Raw genomic sequence first — 14345 nt, 5'->3', positions numbered from 1 at the left:
TGCAACTGATCTCAGCTGGTATTCTGTCTACAATGGAGCGCGATGGAAATTCCTAAGTGACCCCAAACCTTTGACCGGTAGTGTATGTATGGTGTAAAACTGACTTATACAATTTGATGCATTATTATAGATTCACTAACCAACGATACAGAAAGTAGTTTAAAGTTGCACCACCTTCATCAACTACAATAATAAACTGCTGCATCCATGTATAAATATATATACACGTCTGTACTTTTATATAGCGACGCTAATATTTTGGATGCAGGATTTTCCTTTCAGGACTTGACTTGAGTAGCTGTATACTGCGGTATTGCTACTTTCATCCAAGTAAAAGATCTGAACATATCTTCTTCCACTGCAGAAGAACCACTTAGACAAAAGGGCAATTGGTGATAGCAACGACTTTGAAAGATTACTCTCAATATCCAGATTCTCTGCCATGAACAACAACAAAAAAACACTCTTCCTCCACAATCAAAATCCATATATCTTGCCTTGTAACATACTTAGTATATACTACTTGAAAGACTGCAGTCCATGAATTGAGGTATGCATATCTAATCATTTGGCTCAAGTATTTGGAATATCTATTTTTTTTTTTTTTTAAATTAACAGTGAATAGGCTCGGGTACTTCGGGTAAAATATGCTAATTAACACACTTGAAATTTCCCATATGAAATCTATCTGCACCAAGACAATGGGAAAATAATTACAACAGAGGTAGAATTACAATGGCCATTTTAATCAACCCCTACACTAGCATTTCACCCTATTTATACAGTTTTTGATTCCATGACCCACTGGTAAGTAATCACTTGAAAATTACGGTTCCGTTTATAATAGGTCTAGGCTTTAGACACATTACTTCTGCACAGACAAGGCTCTGAGGATTACAATAAAGATATTAATCTTGCATAACAACAATCACCACGCACTTCCTATGGCTGAAAAAAAACATTCTGGGGAAAAAAAACTGGCATGAGGTTAAAAAGTCTTTAAGTACTTAAGTAACTTTGGAATATACATGAGGCAAAGTGTGACAGTCTGAGAATGTTGATTCAACACTTCAGCAAAAATATTTCAGCACTAAGTAATGAAAATAATGATCGAGACGCACTTCCATTTTGTTTTATCTCAGTCTAACTAACTGTCTGGAATCTAAACACTTGTTAGTTTTGTATATATAAATATACATACAAATCTTAATTGTTGCACTGTCAAGGAATCTTTTCATGCAGGAAAGGTGCAAGTATGAGACGCTACCCCCGTTAAACAATCCCTTTTACTGCATTTATCAGGGGTTACAAATTCACTTCCAAAAAGGTCAATTCTGCACACACGTAATAACCTTGAAGGTGTGCCACTAAAGGGTCCAATCAGGGATTCACACAAAGGCAACACTAATGTCTTTCTTTAAAAAAAAAAAAATCTTTTTTAAAAGTGTCATGTTATTTGACCTTACTTTCTTACTACAGAATTTTCCTGAGATAAAAAAAAAAAAGACCTGTTCTTCGGAAGCTAGTAAGGTCATCTTTATCAACCACAGAAGCAGTTAAAAAAAAAAAATTGTATTTGACAATCTGGTGAATAATGTGACGATTAAACTCCTAAAACTGGTGCTGGGTGGTAGCAATTTATTCTGAGCCAGGGACCGAAGAGCCGAGGCCCTGTTTGCCGGAGATATCAGCTGCTTGAAAACCCAGAACGGTCTCTTGAGGAATGTCTGTCTCCCCCACAAGATTCTCCCTCCTCCCCCAGGATGGCGGAGCCACAGAGGAACCGTTCGCTGACAACGGCCTAACAGGAAGGGCAGAATTGTACTTTTGTTTCATCTAACGAGCCGCAGTGGTTGGCAATCACGGCATCCACCACACTTCAACTTCTTTTTAACCATGTGAATTTATGATACTCCCCTAATACTGTCCCTAATGATAATTTCAGCTTTTTACATCACACTTGGTGACGTTCAATTACTTAGTGTTAAATGTACTCCTGAAAACAACGTAAAACTTAAAAAAAAAACAGTTTTAAACTAATATGGGACCCCTTCCCGTGTTAAGATTCTTGATTAAGGGGACCCACTGGTTAAAAAGAACTTGTCAAAACAATCTTATAACTGAAAGAGGATATAGCTGTTATTGCGACATCACAATAGGCTTCCTCTTGTTGTGAGAAGTCACCGTCCACATACTGTACAAAAGCTTTCAATGTAACAGCGGAGGGGGGGGGAGTGAAACAGCGAGGGCCAGGATGTAGTCAAGCAGATGATTTCTTATTGATTTCCTGTTTCTGCGGTGAAGAGGGCTCTCAATTACCCCTGCCAGCGAGCGATCTGATTGGTCACCTCAACAAACAAAACCACAGTGAGAATATGACACAAATAGGTTAACTTCCCCCTAAATGTAAGAATTCCCAGCTTTGATTTAACCAAAGACAGACACGGGTAGATATAACTTTCACAAAGATTATAGCACAAATATGAGGTTTTGTCTGTATTTGACATGACTATTTATGTTCTTGTAACTCTCAAAAGAGATGTAGCATGTCTTCCTCACTCTTCAATTCCCTTACCAGACAATTTGTGTGTGTATGAGATAGCGTAAGTGTGGATGTGTGTGTGTGTGTGTGTGGGGGGGGGGGCATCAATTACAACACAAAACTGTTGTCACAGGGGCTTATCTGCTGAGATGAAGGAAAAGCATGCCTCCCTCCACAAGTGCAATACCGCTCACACCTGCCAAGCTAAAAAGACCTCTTGACAGAAAATCTTCTTTTTTTAATGCTACTGAATCTTTTTTTTCCCTCGCTGATTCAGTAAACAAGCCACCGGCAAGTCATTAAGCTTGATAACAAAGGGGGAAAAAAAGCAGGAAGAGGCGCCCTGGAAAAGTTAACAACCTAGAAACAAAAGAACTGTTGTGTCAAATGCAAACACAATCCCTGTTATACCTTGGCACTTACATGGATGGAAGCAATCAGCTGCTATTAGCCTTTGCTGACACATCTCACACTTGCACACAAAGATTTTTGCGATTTCCTTTTGTGACCTGCAATCCATAGCTCAGTATCAAGTCAATTTACTGAACAAGATTGCATCTGGACTTAATTAGACCTGCAAGTAACCTAAGCAGTTCAATGCCAAATAATTGTTTTGTAAAGACTCCCTGTGCCAGGACATTTGCATAAAACTTTGTGATTATGTCAGAGCTAAAACACAGGTTGCCAGAGTTTTCCACCAACCATCATGTTACGGTGTAAAATGTATGGTATACTGGCATTGTAGATTATTGGTTGGAACAATATACCCATGCAATGTGCTCTTAGCCTGAATGCTGAACGACTCTGTGTGACAGAGACATGCCTCTAGCAGCTGGCACAATTCTTCCCCAATAGGTAAATGTTTGGTACGGGGGGAAAAAACATTGTGGCTAAGATACAATTGGTGCGTTACAACAGTCAATGCCAGAACAAGAAACAGGATTTCCTCACTTCCAAAACACTGAGTTAAGAGTTAGAAGGAGGAGAAAAAAAATTTAGAAAACAAGCCCTTTCTTGGTCATTATGGCAGAATGAGAATGCATGCAGGTTACCACTCACTTGCCAAGAGACCCTGGTGCTATCTTGATATTTTAATTGGAAACACTGAAGCTAATATTTTAGTTGGCCACCTGACCCTGCCTCGTGCATGCTCAGCACACTGTACAACTGTCATAACAGCTACTATTCTTGACAGTTGGAGGGCATTTATAAAATAGGATGACTTACAACCATTTAAATGTTAAATAACACATTGCTCAACACAGTGAAGCTCAACCATCTGACTATCTGAAAGCAAAATATGTTAATCATTTTTTCACTCCCTCCAATTAAAAGGGCTCACTTTTGTTTATCATTAAAAAATAACACCAAGATATCCCGCTGTCCGCCCACAGCTATTCTAGGTCGTTAAACTTACTTCTTACAGGCTCGCAATAATTAGGCTTCTCCTCGGTCACGTGACTTTGTCCTTCAGCGGCTGGTTTCCTGGGAGACGGTGTTCTTCCGGACGATTCCCTGTCACAAGCATCTAGGGTCACAAGTATTTAATGTCAAATATGGTTGAAGAAGGAAAAACCTGTTGCACACAGAGTTAAGCAGCAACATATTATGATGCGTGGAGACTAACAGAGAGGGCTCCAGTTGTTTCATTTAATGTTATGCTATGACAAGCTCAACTGTTCAAAATCAATGGGCATTACAGCCTTTCCTCCAAAAACAGATGTAAACTTTTACTGCAGGGTCAGCCACAGTGGACAGAATATCAGGGACAGCTGGATGAGCCAGAGGTACAAAGACCACTCGGACTATTTATGCCAGAAAAAACACAGGCCGCTGGCAAATGGTTGCACAACATGGTGGGGCGGTTCAGGTAAAGGCCTTGCCAGAGCTCTGGATCTCATTTTCTCTCCTTCTGTTCCCGGGTGTGCTCTACCTGCCAAGCTTCTTTTTCCTGCCATAAAGGCAGCATTCATCTAAATTGGGAAAAAAAAAGTATGCGGGCAAAGACTCTCGGCCTGATAGCTGTGCAAAAAAACAAGAGAGACAGTTTCACTCATCTCTCTAAGCCGCGTCCTCTGGCTTCTTGACTTGAAAACTCGCTCGCTGCACACTGCTGCTTTGTTCAGTAAATAAACCTTCCACAATGACTTTATTCACTGGTTTGGTGCTAGATGCCTGCTCGCAGCCCACAGTTGTGCTCCAAGCTCAGTTTTTCTATAACATACTGTCTCTTGAGCCACTTTTGCTGTGATTCTAAAAAAAAAAAAAAAAAATGGTGAGGAATGATTCAGCAAAAGCCAGCGAGCTTGTTCACCAAAGCTTGATGCGTTTATTCCAATGCTACAACACTCTCTGTTTGTAAGCAGTGATGGATGGGGGAGTGGAACAGATGGATGCAGGCCAGCAGCCCTAGATAGATATGGCACATTTCTCAGCTTGGAGCTGATGTATGGTAGCCACAGTTGCGTTAGCAGCAGTACTGTGTGATGCATCGCAGTATTTAGTGATCACAGTTAAGTTTATAAATTGCTCTATTCTCAGTACATCCACTGTCCCCTGAGAGGGGAAATCCAGTCTTAACTGCAAGCGCCTTTGAAGGTCCAGCAAAAATCCATTCGCAATCCAGCAGCCCCAGTGATTGCTTACTTTGTCCTACTTTACTATTTTTTGACAGTGCCATAATGATGCTTGGTATAAATAGGATGGTTAACGGTTCATTGCTTGTTTGAAGAAAAATGAAAAAGGGGTGTGGGGGTAAGCTTATTTTACATGTGATAATCTTAGGGGCAACTAGAAAGTTAATTAAAAACTATAATTGGCTGTGGTTGCTCTTAATAGTCACCAGGGTGTTTCTTCCGACTTTATTGAGGGAGAAAGCAAAAACATTATCAAGGCTTAACACTGGAGCACAGATACTGATGTATACTTAAAATCACATGAATATAATTTGAAAAGACAAGGCTGATATTGTCCCAAGCAGAATGATAAACGCGGATATGCACCAGTAATCTGTTAATACGGCCGTTGACTAGTTTTCTATATGTGGTATTCCTCTTGTTTGACTGTACAAGCAACATTAGTTGTTGACAGAATATATCACTGATATGTATAGCTCAGCTTCACTGCTTTTGCACTGGAAGCATGGAGAGAAAAGCGCTCCACAAACATGCATTAGTGAGAACTTCAAGCACACATGAGCCATGCATTATATAGCAAGGAGTCTTAAACGTTTGCAAGTCACAGAGCAAATTATAAACAGACACATTTTTGGCATGTGGACCACAAGACATTGGATGACAGGCCCAATGAAAGCACAACTATGCTATTAGGTGTGAACCAGTGCAGAGCAAGACATATTTACATGTTGGGAGGGGTTTTTCTCACTCTCCTACTACTTAATAACATATTAGTTAAATTACATCTTACTGAAGGACCTCTGGGAGCCTCGCATGGCCCCTGGGAACCCCAGACCCCACTTTGGTCACCTCAATTTAACTTTTATTTCCCATGCTGGGGATTTCTGGCCTCTCCTGTGTGCCCTTACCGTGTGAGGCTGACAGCAGGGGACCTGTCTCTTGCTGAGGGCTCTTTCCTGGCCCTGCCGGCCCGTCCGGAGGAAGGACGGTCTCCTTGGACATGAGACAGTCGTCTTTTTGGGACACACAGCAGAAGAAGAAGTTCCTCCCTTCCCTTCAGCCCTCAGTGCTGTAACAAACCAAAACAATGTCTCATCATCAGCTGAGGCTTGAAGACGACTCGAGACAGTCGTCTGCTTATACACACACACACACACGCGCACACCTAAAAAGTGACGTCGAGCTGCAGTAAAACTTAGTGGAAAATTCCCTTCTCTCGTTTTTTTTTTTACATAAACTCGCTGAAAGACTCCACATGCAGCCCATTTGTTCACACACTCCCTTTTCCTTATCAAAAAAAGCGACAGACGCTTGCTATGTGCAGTTTATAGCTAAAGCGGACATATTGTTCATAAAGCATAACTTACCTTTCAAACATGACAACTCCCTTGCTTCAAATCGGACTTATTCCCATCCTTCTTTCCTCCGACTCTCTCCTCGAGACGTTGGGAAGAAAAGACGAAACTGGGTGAAAGAGTAACTTGGCGTCCAAAAACTTTTTCGGTAGGCTAACGTTAGCAGCCAGTGTATCCCAGTCCCAATTAGTCCAGATGTTGTTGTCTTATAAAAAACTATCTATATCAATAATAATCCTCGCGGCGCTTTCGACGTTCATTGGCGGTTGTTTTCTGAGGATATAGTTGTGTCTCAAACATTTTCATCATATCCGGATTCCTGCAGTCCTGCCTTTCCTTCCCCTAGGCGCAGAGAAGTGAACAAAGCCCTCCCTAAACATGTGTGTCCGAAAATAAAGTTAGGAAAAAATACAAAAAACAGAATTGTAATTGAACTTTTCCACAAATTTTAATGTAGAATATACCCGTAAAAAAATGATTTAAACATATCCGTCACAATATTTGATTTAGGGCCTACTTTGGGACTAAAACATTGCATACATGTGTAATTAAAGAAAACACTACACTGCACAACAGATCAGTCTCAGTTTTGCTCAGTTGTCATGGAGATAGTTTATTGTCATTACGTGACCTATGAAAAAAACAAATCACGTGACTTCAGTCCTCAAGGAAATGAGATGCTTTATTTATTTGTTGATTTATTTATTCATTCCTTTGTCAAACTGCTGTATCTAAAGTCAAGAATGAATTGTAATGCTTAAAGTTTAAAAAACAATGTTGTAGGACCTACATAACGATTCAAAGGTGTTACTGGATTAGTTTCAAATGCTTTTGAACACCAAGATAAACCTGTATTGATCCCCAGCGGGGTATTAATACAGTACAGTAGGCTAAGTGCAGTAGTGTAAAGCCGTTCAGTGACATCAAATGAAGTAATCATTCAAAATGTCATTCAGTGAAACTTCATATTCCTTTGGTTTCTAATGTCGTGGAATCACCAGGTCTTCTTTAAAAGTTCAAAAAACAATGCATTGTGTTACCAGCTCGCTACGTTTTGATCTTTCCTAATTTTATTAGATCGGCTCATAGACATCATGAACTGAACTGGCATGTTTCACAAGCTCGCTAGAGAATGTCACATCACTTATGTTTGGGCTCTCAGGTACCCCAGCTGTAGAAAATGGATTTTAATCTGCTCTATATCACTGGTTGTGTTGGCAGAACTTTTTAAGCAGCACTAATCTTCCTAGGCGGGGAGTCAAACCTCTCTGGGGTCTAATTGATCCCAAACAGAAGTAAGGTTACTCAGTAAGACAACTTATTTCTTTGCCTGATCATGTCTACGCTTCATTGAAACTTCCAGTACCTAAAGTGTCATTGGTGCGATCCTGGCCACTGGCCAGCCTTATCTCTATGAAGAATAAGAACTAAACTGCCGGAAAGTTAGCCAACATGAGTCAAAAGTCTAAACATCTATAAACAAAGGTCATAATTACAATCTGAACAACCTTTTCAGTGTGTCATCTTTTACTTTTTGCAGTTCCAGTTTCTATATAATTCCCTTTAAATCCGTGGCAATGGAGCCCCATGCTGTGTCCTTTCTGTGTAGTCAGTAGGGTATTGTTAGTGCAGTGTCTTGCTGATTGCCATCATAGCCATTGAACCCTATTGGTAACAGTATAAGTGAGATTTAAGCCTTGGTAACATGGGAGTGTGGAGGTGATTGATGTGAAATATGCCCTCCCTCATTGACTGGCTGAACTCCATTTTCTGCTCCTAATGCAGAAATCACTCCGGGTCCCCAGCATAATGATTTACGATGAATCTGTGTCAATGTTGAACTCGGCAAACCCCACGTAATCCATCTTGCAGATATACCTACCTACCCCACCCCACCTTGCCTGCTCTCACCCGCCCTGCTTTCGCGAAGGTAAGGAATGCGGCGCTCTCTCTCTCTCTCTTTCTCTCTCTCTTTCCGTCTATAAGTGTTGAATCCATTACAGGGCTGATGTGTAATCACAGAGGACCTCTGTGCCCCCTCAGACTGTAATTACCTGGATACAGATACTCCCTCCCTCCATCCCCTAGAGCTGCTCAAAGCCAAGAACTCTGTTAACCAGCATGCAGTGCTTTCAGCGTGCCTATCTGGGTGGCCTTGTGGAGATAGATTTGAGAGATGGGGCCTGTTAGAAAAAAAATCACGGATAATATTGCATTTAAGTAATGGGATTTTGACCTTGCAGTGTGTAATGGCTGTAGTTCACCTCGGAGATTGAATCATGCACATGCACAGCCAATCAAAGCCTGCACCTCGAAAAACTGACTGCGAGGTCCCCCCCCCCACATATGGTAATCTTTTGAGGACTGTACACGCAGCATGACTGCACCGTGAAATCAACCCCCGTTGTCTGTCTTTGTCTCTCTTACATGGTGACATCGCTGTTGCTGCTGACAAACATTATCTTGTGTGTGATCATGTGCATAGGTCCCCCACTCCCTCCCTCCCTCCCTCCCTCCTTCAAAATAAGTCAAAGTGGAGCCGGCTGTGTAGACACAGTAGGCTGTCACACTGTGTCAAGCGTCGGTGTCAGTGTTGCATCTGTTGCAGTCACATCTCAGAAGACACAAGGAAACGTCTCTCTGTTGACTTCATCTGTTTGTTTGGCAGCTTGCCTGATTGCTGGAGTGTGGGGTGGCGAGGAGAAGCGCCGGCTCAGTCGGTGCACACGCAAGCCTAATCCTCTTTTCGCTGGAAAAGGAGGGGAAAAAGGCCCCAAACAAACACACATCTCTGTTTTTTTGTTTTTTCCTGGCACAAACACACACGCATTCCACAAAACAACCGCTGCAAGCACACACACTGCAGTAATCCCAGTACATTTGCTACTTGTCTTGAATGTATTCTATGTATGTAAAACCATTCCTTTAACACTGATGATAGAATGAGTGCAAAAGTCTGAGCAGTCCAAGTGTTTGGTTTCCTGATAACCACCTTCACCATTAACTGTGAGGCTCCCCTATCATGGTGTGCGTCTTGAGAATTACTTTAGTTTTTTTGTGACAGAGTAAAACTTTTGCAGGAACCTAGGTGAAAATGAGAAATGGCTGCAGGACACAATATCTGTTATTATCTCTAACAAGCTTATTCCTTAGCAGGCTGTGATTCTAATAGAAATGCAAAAGTTGGCCCATGTTGGCCTTCGCGTCTACTTTAATGGCCAGGCAAAAGAGTTGAGGTGTTGCTTTGAACAGCAAGAACCGGCACCTGTACCTGATCAAATCTTCAAAGATTTTACACACAAGTCCACGCAGAATGAGTAGAAGTTAATAAGTAAGGCTTTTTGAAGCTGACCGTGACACCAGCTGAACCCTGACGCCCTCACATGATTAATAGCATCATGGTAAGTCCTTTTTTTTTTCTCTAAGTAAAGGATTGTTTGAGGCTGTCTGATCAAAACATTCAACCCTTTATTGGGCCAACTGTCAAAGGAGGCCGACTTTGCATTTGGCAGTTTGAATCATTCTGTGTGGATGGAGAATGGACATGAATAGGGTAAGGATTTGAGGGACTCATTAAAGAAAAATCTCTCCATGATCAGAATGAAGCCTTTTACTTTAATGCAATTGATTAGCATTTCAATGCAAACAAACACCCTTTTTCCTCAAGGACCCGCTCTCTGAGAGTTAAATAGTGACTGACTTTTTGCTTGTGGAGCTGCCCATCTGGACTGCAAGTTTGGAGTGAGAAGAGCGCACATAATCAGTTGCAAATGTTCACACAAAAGCACCAGACTTCATAAATATGTATCCCTCGGATAAAGAAAGAGAAAAGCAGGTGATTGACGATTAATGCTGAGGTTAAAAACAGCCCACTCAGTGGGTTATCACAATAACTTGGCCCGGGCGTTGCAAAATCCACATGTGAAGAAGACGCCTGCACCACAGCTTTACTGAGGACTCAAATTGGCTTCCGCCTGCTCCTGGAAGAATATGAGATCAAAGTTGACATCCATCTGTGATTGATTTAACTTTATTGACAATCAGCCAAAGTCACCGAGACAGAAACTGTGTTTGACCCATCCTTCAGGCTCATTGCTCTGCCACATGCTGATGTTGTGATGATATGTGAAAACCAGAAAGAAAGTTGGAATCTGGTTTGAAACTTTGCTCTAAATGCAGAGACCACTTTATATGAGGAACATAAATACTCACACATTGATGCACTCGCATGCATGCCGGCACCATTCCAGCCTCTTATTAGCCACCTCTTTATTTCCCCAGCATTGTGAAACATGGAACAAACACATCTGACATAATGACATTTTACACTGTAGTGGGAGTTATTATGCTACGTTACGTCACACACATGCCACTCAGGCTTACATAGGCATTGATATATTGTGACAATTGATGCTAAGGGCAAGTTCGTGTCAGAGATGACTTGTCTTTGCTGACGTGATCGGAAACTTCCAACGCACACTCAGCGCAAAACACTCACGATCACTGCAACTGTGAATTTGGAGCAGCAGATTAATGTTTGAATTGAACTGTCTTGTTTTTCAAATTTTATTTCATTTGAATGCAAATCCCACTAACTGAATGGATTTGATAGCTGCAAATGTTACGTTTTTACTCCTGAAAGTTTTCTGTCTTCGTCCTTTGCTGCCTTTGTTGTCCAACATGAAATGATAATCAAAACTGTCAGACTCTTTGGATTTCTATGATCCTTTGCAGATTTGCGATTAGCATAAACCATAAGCCAAGCTAAAGCGACACTGGCGAAAATCACAGTGGGATCCTTATTTGTTAAGGCGTGACGCCTCATAGCCTGTGTCCTGCTTTGAGCTTCCTTACATGGTGCCAGCCCGTACCCCTGAGTCCTGTTAGCGAAACCCCCCTGGGTTAAGGCAGATCAAATTCTACCCACAGACACGCGCAGCCACCCACATGCACATAAACCCAAACGCACAAATGATACACAAACAAAGCACAAATGTTCCCCCATTCATGTAATAATTCTTCTCTCTCTCCCTCACACATGCACACACGTCCCTGCACGCTCCTCCACAGTCCACAAACATACCTATTTCTTGATTAATTGGATGCCCTGCCTAAGCTTCCTAGATTAGGCTTTGACATAGGTTATAATTAAATAAGACAAATTCAGGGTCTGTATGAAATCTCCCATTTCCTGAACAGAAATGTGAGTTTTAATTTGACTCATGCCGAGACGAGCTGTGGTCACCTGCAGAGAGCCAATTCACTGTGCATCGCTCGGCGCATGATGTCTGGCTTGGACAGAATGCGTCGTTAAAATAAACCCCCAATGCCAATTTATGGAACAGCGGTCAAATATTTATCCAGTTGATGAGCTGGGCTGTGTGTTCTTTTCTGACAATAATTAAAGACAAACCCGAGCTAAAGGTGAGCAGCAGCCATGACATCACTTCACAACTCAGACGGGTCTGCTTTGAATAGCATGGGGATGATATCGTGCACGATAAGTGGAAAAGTGGGGCTGGATGTGTGATGCGGCTTTGGTTGTTTTTTTTTCCTGTTAGTATGTGCTGATGCATGCTGGGTAAACATCCTAAATGTCAGAGTAGCTGCTTATCCAAACTAATTTAACCTTCGCAACAACTGCTGTGAGAAGGAGCATTGGTCTCTCTGGAAATAAATGAGTTTGCCTAGTTGATCTGAACTTTTCACCTCCACCAAAAGGAACACGCCCCCCCCCCCCCCCCCCCCCCCCCCCCCCCCCTCGCTTGACATGACGCAGTGGAAAATCAGTCTAATTCTCTCAACTGGAAAAAAAGGAGTAGATTCCCCATCTTCCACTGCACAGAGGAGGATAGACTTCAAAGATGTGAATATGAGCCTCGATGCTCTAATTCCCCATATGGTTGCCTGCTACCTCCTCAGTGGAAGCTATTGAGACGTAGGCATGAATGGGTATGAACGGGGCGTTGGGTTGGTTGCTGTGGGAAGGGCCTGTTGTGAGAGCTGGGGTTTCTCAGACAGGGATCACTGCCTGAGGTGCTATGTGTGTCCAATGAACAGCACTCAGCACCCTGGGATAACAATGAGAGCAGAGCAGTTCTGAAAATCAATAAACTGCTGGAGCTCTCCGTGGTCTCCTTCATAGAGAAATAACAGCATGCCAGAGTCTATCTGTGTCTCTTTCTTTTTCTCTCTCTCACACTCTTTTTCAACTCTCTTTCTCTTCAGCTTTTGTTTTTATATAAACACGCTGACATAAATAAATAAGACATATAAAGTGAAGAAAGGTCAACAAAGTGTGTGCCAGTGATACTACAGTAACTGTATGTAGTAACTGTATGTAGTGAATTTAATCTTGTTGCGCTGAGGATATTTTCTATACATCTTTCAGTTAAATGTGCCCTTATAAATGTCACATCTAATCCGCGGACTCACAGCATTAACGCGAAGATTGCGAGACGTGCATGGAAACAAGTCAGGACGGGAGAAAAGGGGGATTTTGTAAATCTCCCATCAAAGTTGTCTAATTATGTTAATCAAGAATTCTCCAAATGTCAGCGTTGCTGGAGAGGATGAGATTTGGAGAGAGAGTTCTGTAAATGATGGACCAACCAAATCAGCTGGACCACAATGATAGTAATGACATTAATTAATTAAAGTTGGACATACAAAAGAGGCAGGCTTAAATCATGGGCACACTTCAAGAGTGAACACATGAATTAATATCAAGAATCAATTTGTTGCAAGATAAATGTTTTCTTACGCTGAATCAGCATAGATTTCGCTCAGCTCGTATGGAAATTAAGAGTTTTGTTCTTGAATGAGAAATCTGCCATCTGTAGAGAGTGACATCCTCGAGAACTCACTGATAGAACTAAATTAATAGAAGCATGTGTGTGAAACATGGACCCCCCCCCCCCCCCCCCCCCCCCCCCCCCACCTCTTGAATAATAAAATTGAAGAAAACTCTTCAAATATTATGTCTGAGCATGCATTCAACAGAAGAGATGTTGAACAGACTTGACAGATAAGATCCTAGGACACACAGTCTGACCTCAACACAAAGAAGTTGAGAGCTTCATCAACGTTAAAGGAAGAGTTTAACAATTTGGGAAAGACGCTTATTCGCCCATTTTTAAGTATATTGTCAAAGCAGAAAACCTTAGCTGGAAACAGTTTGCCTGGCTCTGTCTTTAGATAACAAAATCCACTAACCACCACCTCTAAATCTCACAAATGAACACGTTGCGTCTCAATCAGGAGAGACATGTTTGCAGACATGCAAATTAGGTTTATTGTACAGCTCAATAAAATGTAAGTCTTTGGCGATTTGACTCCATTGCTATAGGAATATTTTGTATATCTGTATAGGGGTAGAGAACCATCAGACCCCCCCGTTGGAATCTAGACACTAGCGGTGGCGACGAAGGAGCCCGAAGACCAGACTGAAGGAGGCTCCGGACCGGTCAGCTGGAGTAGAGGACTGAAGGTGGAAGGGGAGGTGGAGGGTTGCACTCTTCGCCTGCAACAACAGCTGATAGCAAAGGGACAGAGTGTTTAAAGCCGGGTTATGACTCTGTGATTGGCCCTTGCAATTTGTGTACGATTCTGATTGGTTAAGCAGGAAGGTGAACGCCTCCGCCAGCTGATTCCAGAGCATTGATTAAATTAGGTCTTTTGAGCTATATTTAAATCAGGAGAGACTATCTGCAGATATGCGACAGTTATACACAGCAAAAAAGTACATTTATTAGGATAACAGCAGAATGGATTTAGGAGTGCACTGATTAAAAGTTAGGTCTTCCTCAAAGA

At 41.9% G+C, this 14345-nt stretch overlaps 1 protein-coding gene across 1 annotated transcript in view; it reads right to left on the bottom strand.

Annotated features, from left to right (window-relative positions):
• mdfic (MyoD family inhibitor domain containing) overlaps positions 1-6874 on the bottom strand; it is a 21587-nt gene extending 14713 nt beyond the window's left edge. The window contains exons 1-3 of the mRNA XM_032505450.1: positions 6546-6874; positions 6087-6247; positions 3960-4070 (exon numbers count right to left, since the gene is read on the bottom strand). Coding sequence (XP_032361341.1) covers positions 3960-4070; positions 6087-6180 — 205 coding nt within the window. The 5' untranslated portion in view covers positions 6181-6247; positions 6546-6874. The remainder of the gene's footprint in view (positions 1-3959; positions 4071-6086; positions 6248-6545) is intronic.
• Between the last annotated feature and the right edge of the window lie 7471 nt (positions 6875-14345).

This window comes from Etheostoma spectabile, chromosome 23, assembly GCF_008692095.1.
Source record: "Etheostoma spectabile isolate EspeVRDwgs_2016 chromosome 23, UIUC_Espe_1.0, whole genome shotgun sequence".
NCBI lineage: Eukaryota > Metazoa > Chordata > Actinopteri > Perciformes > Percidae > Etheostoma > Etheostoma spectabile.
The sequence above is the reverse complement of the archived record's forward strand: the minus strand, read 5'-3'. Positions and strand labels throughout refer to the sequence as shown.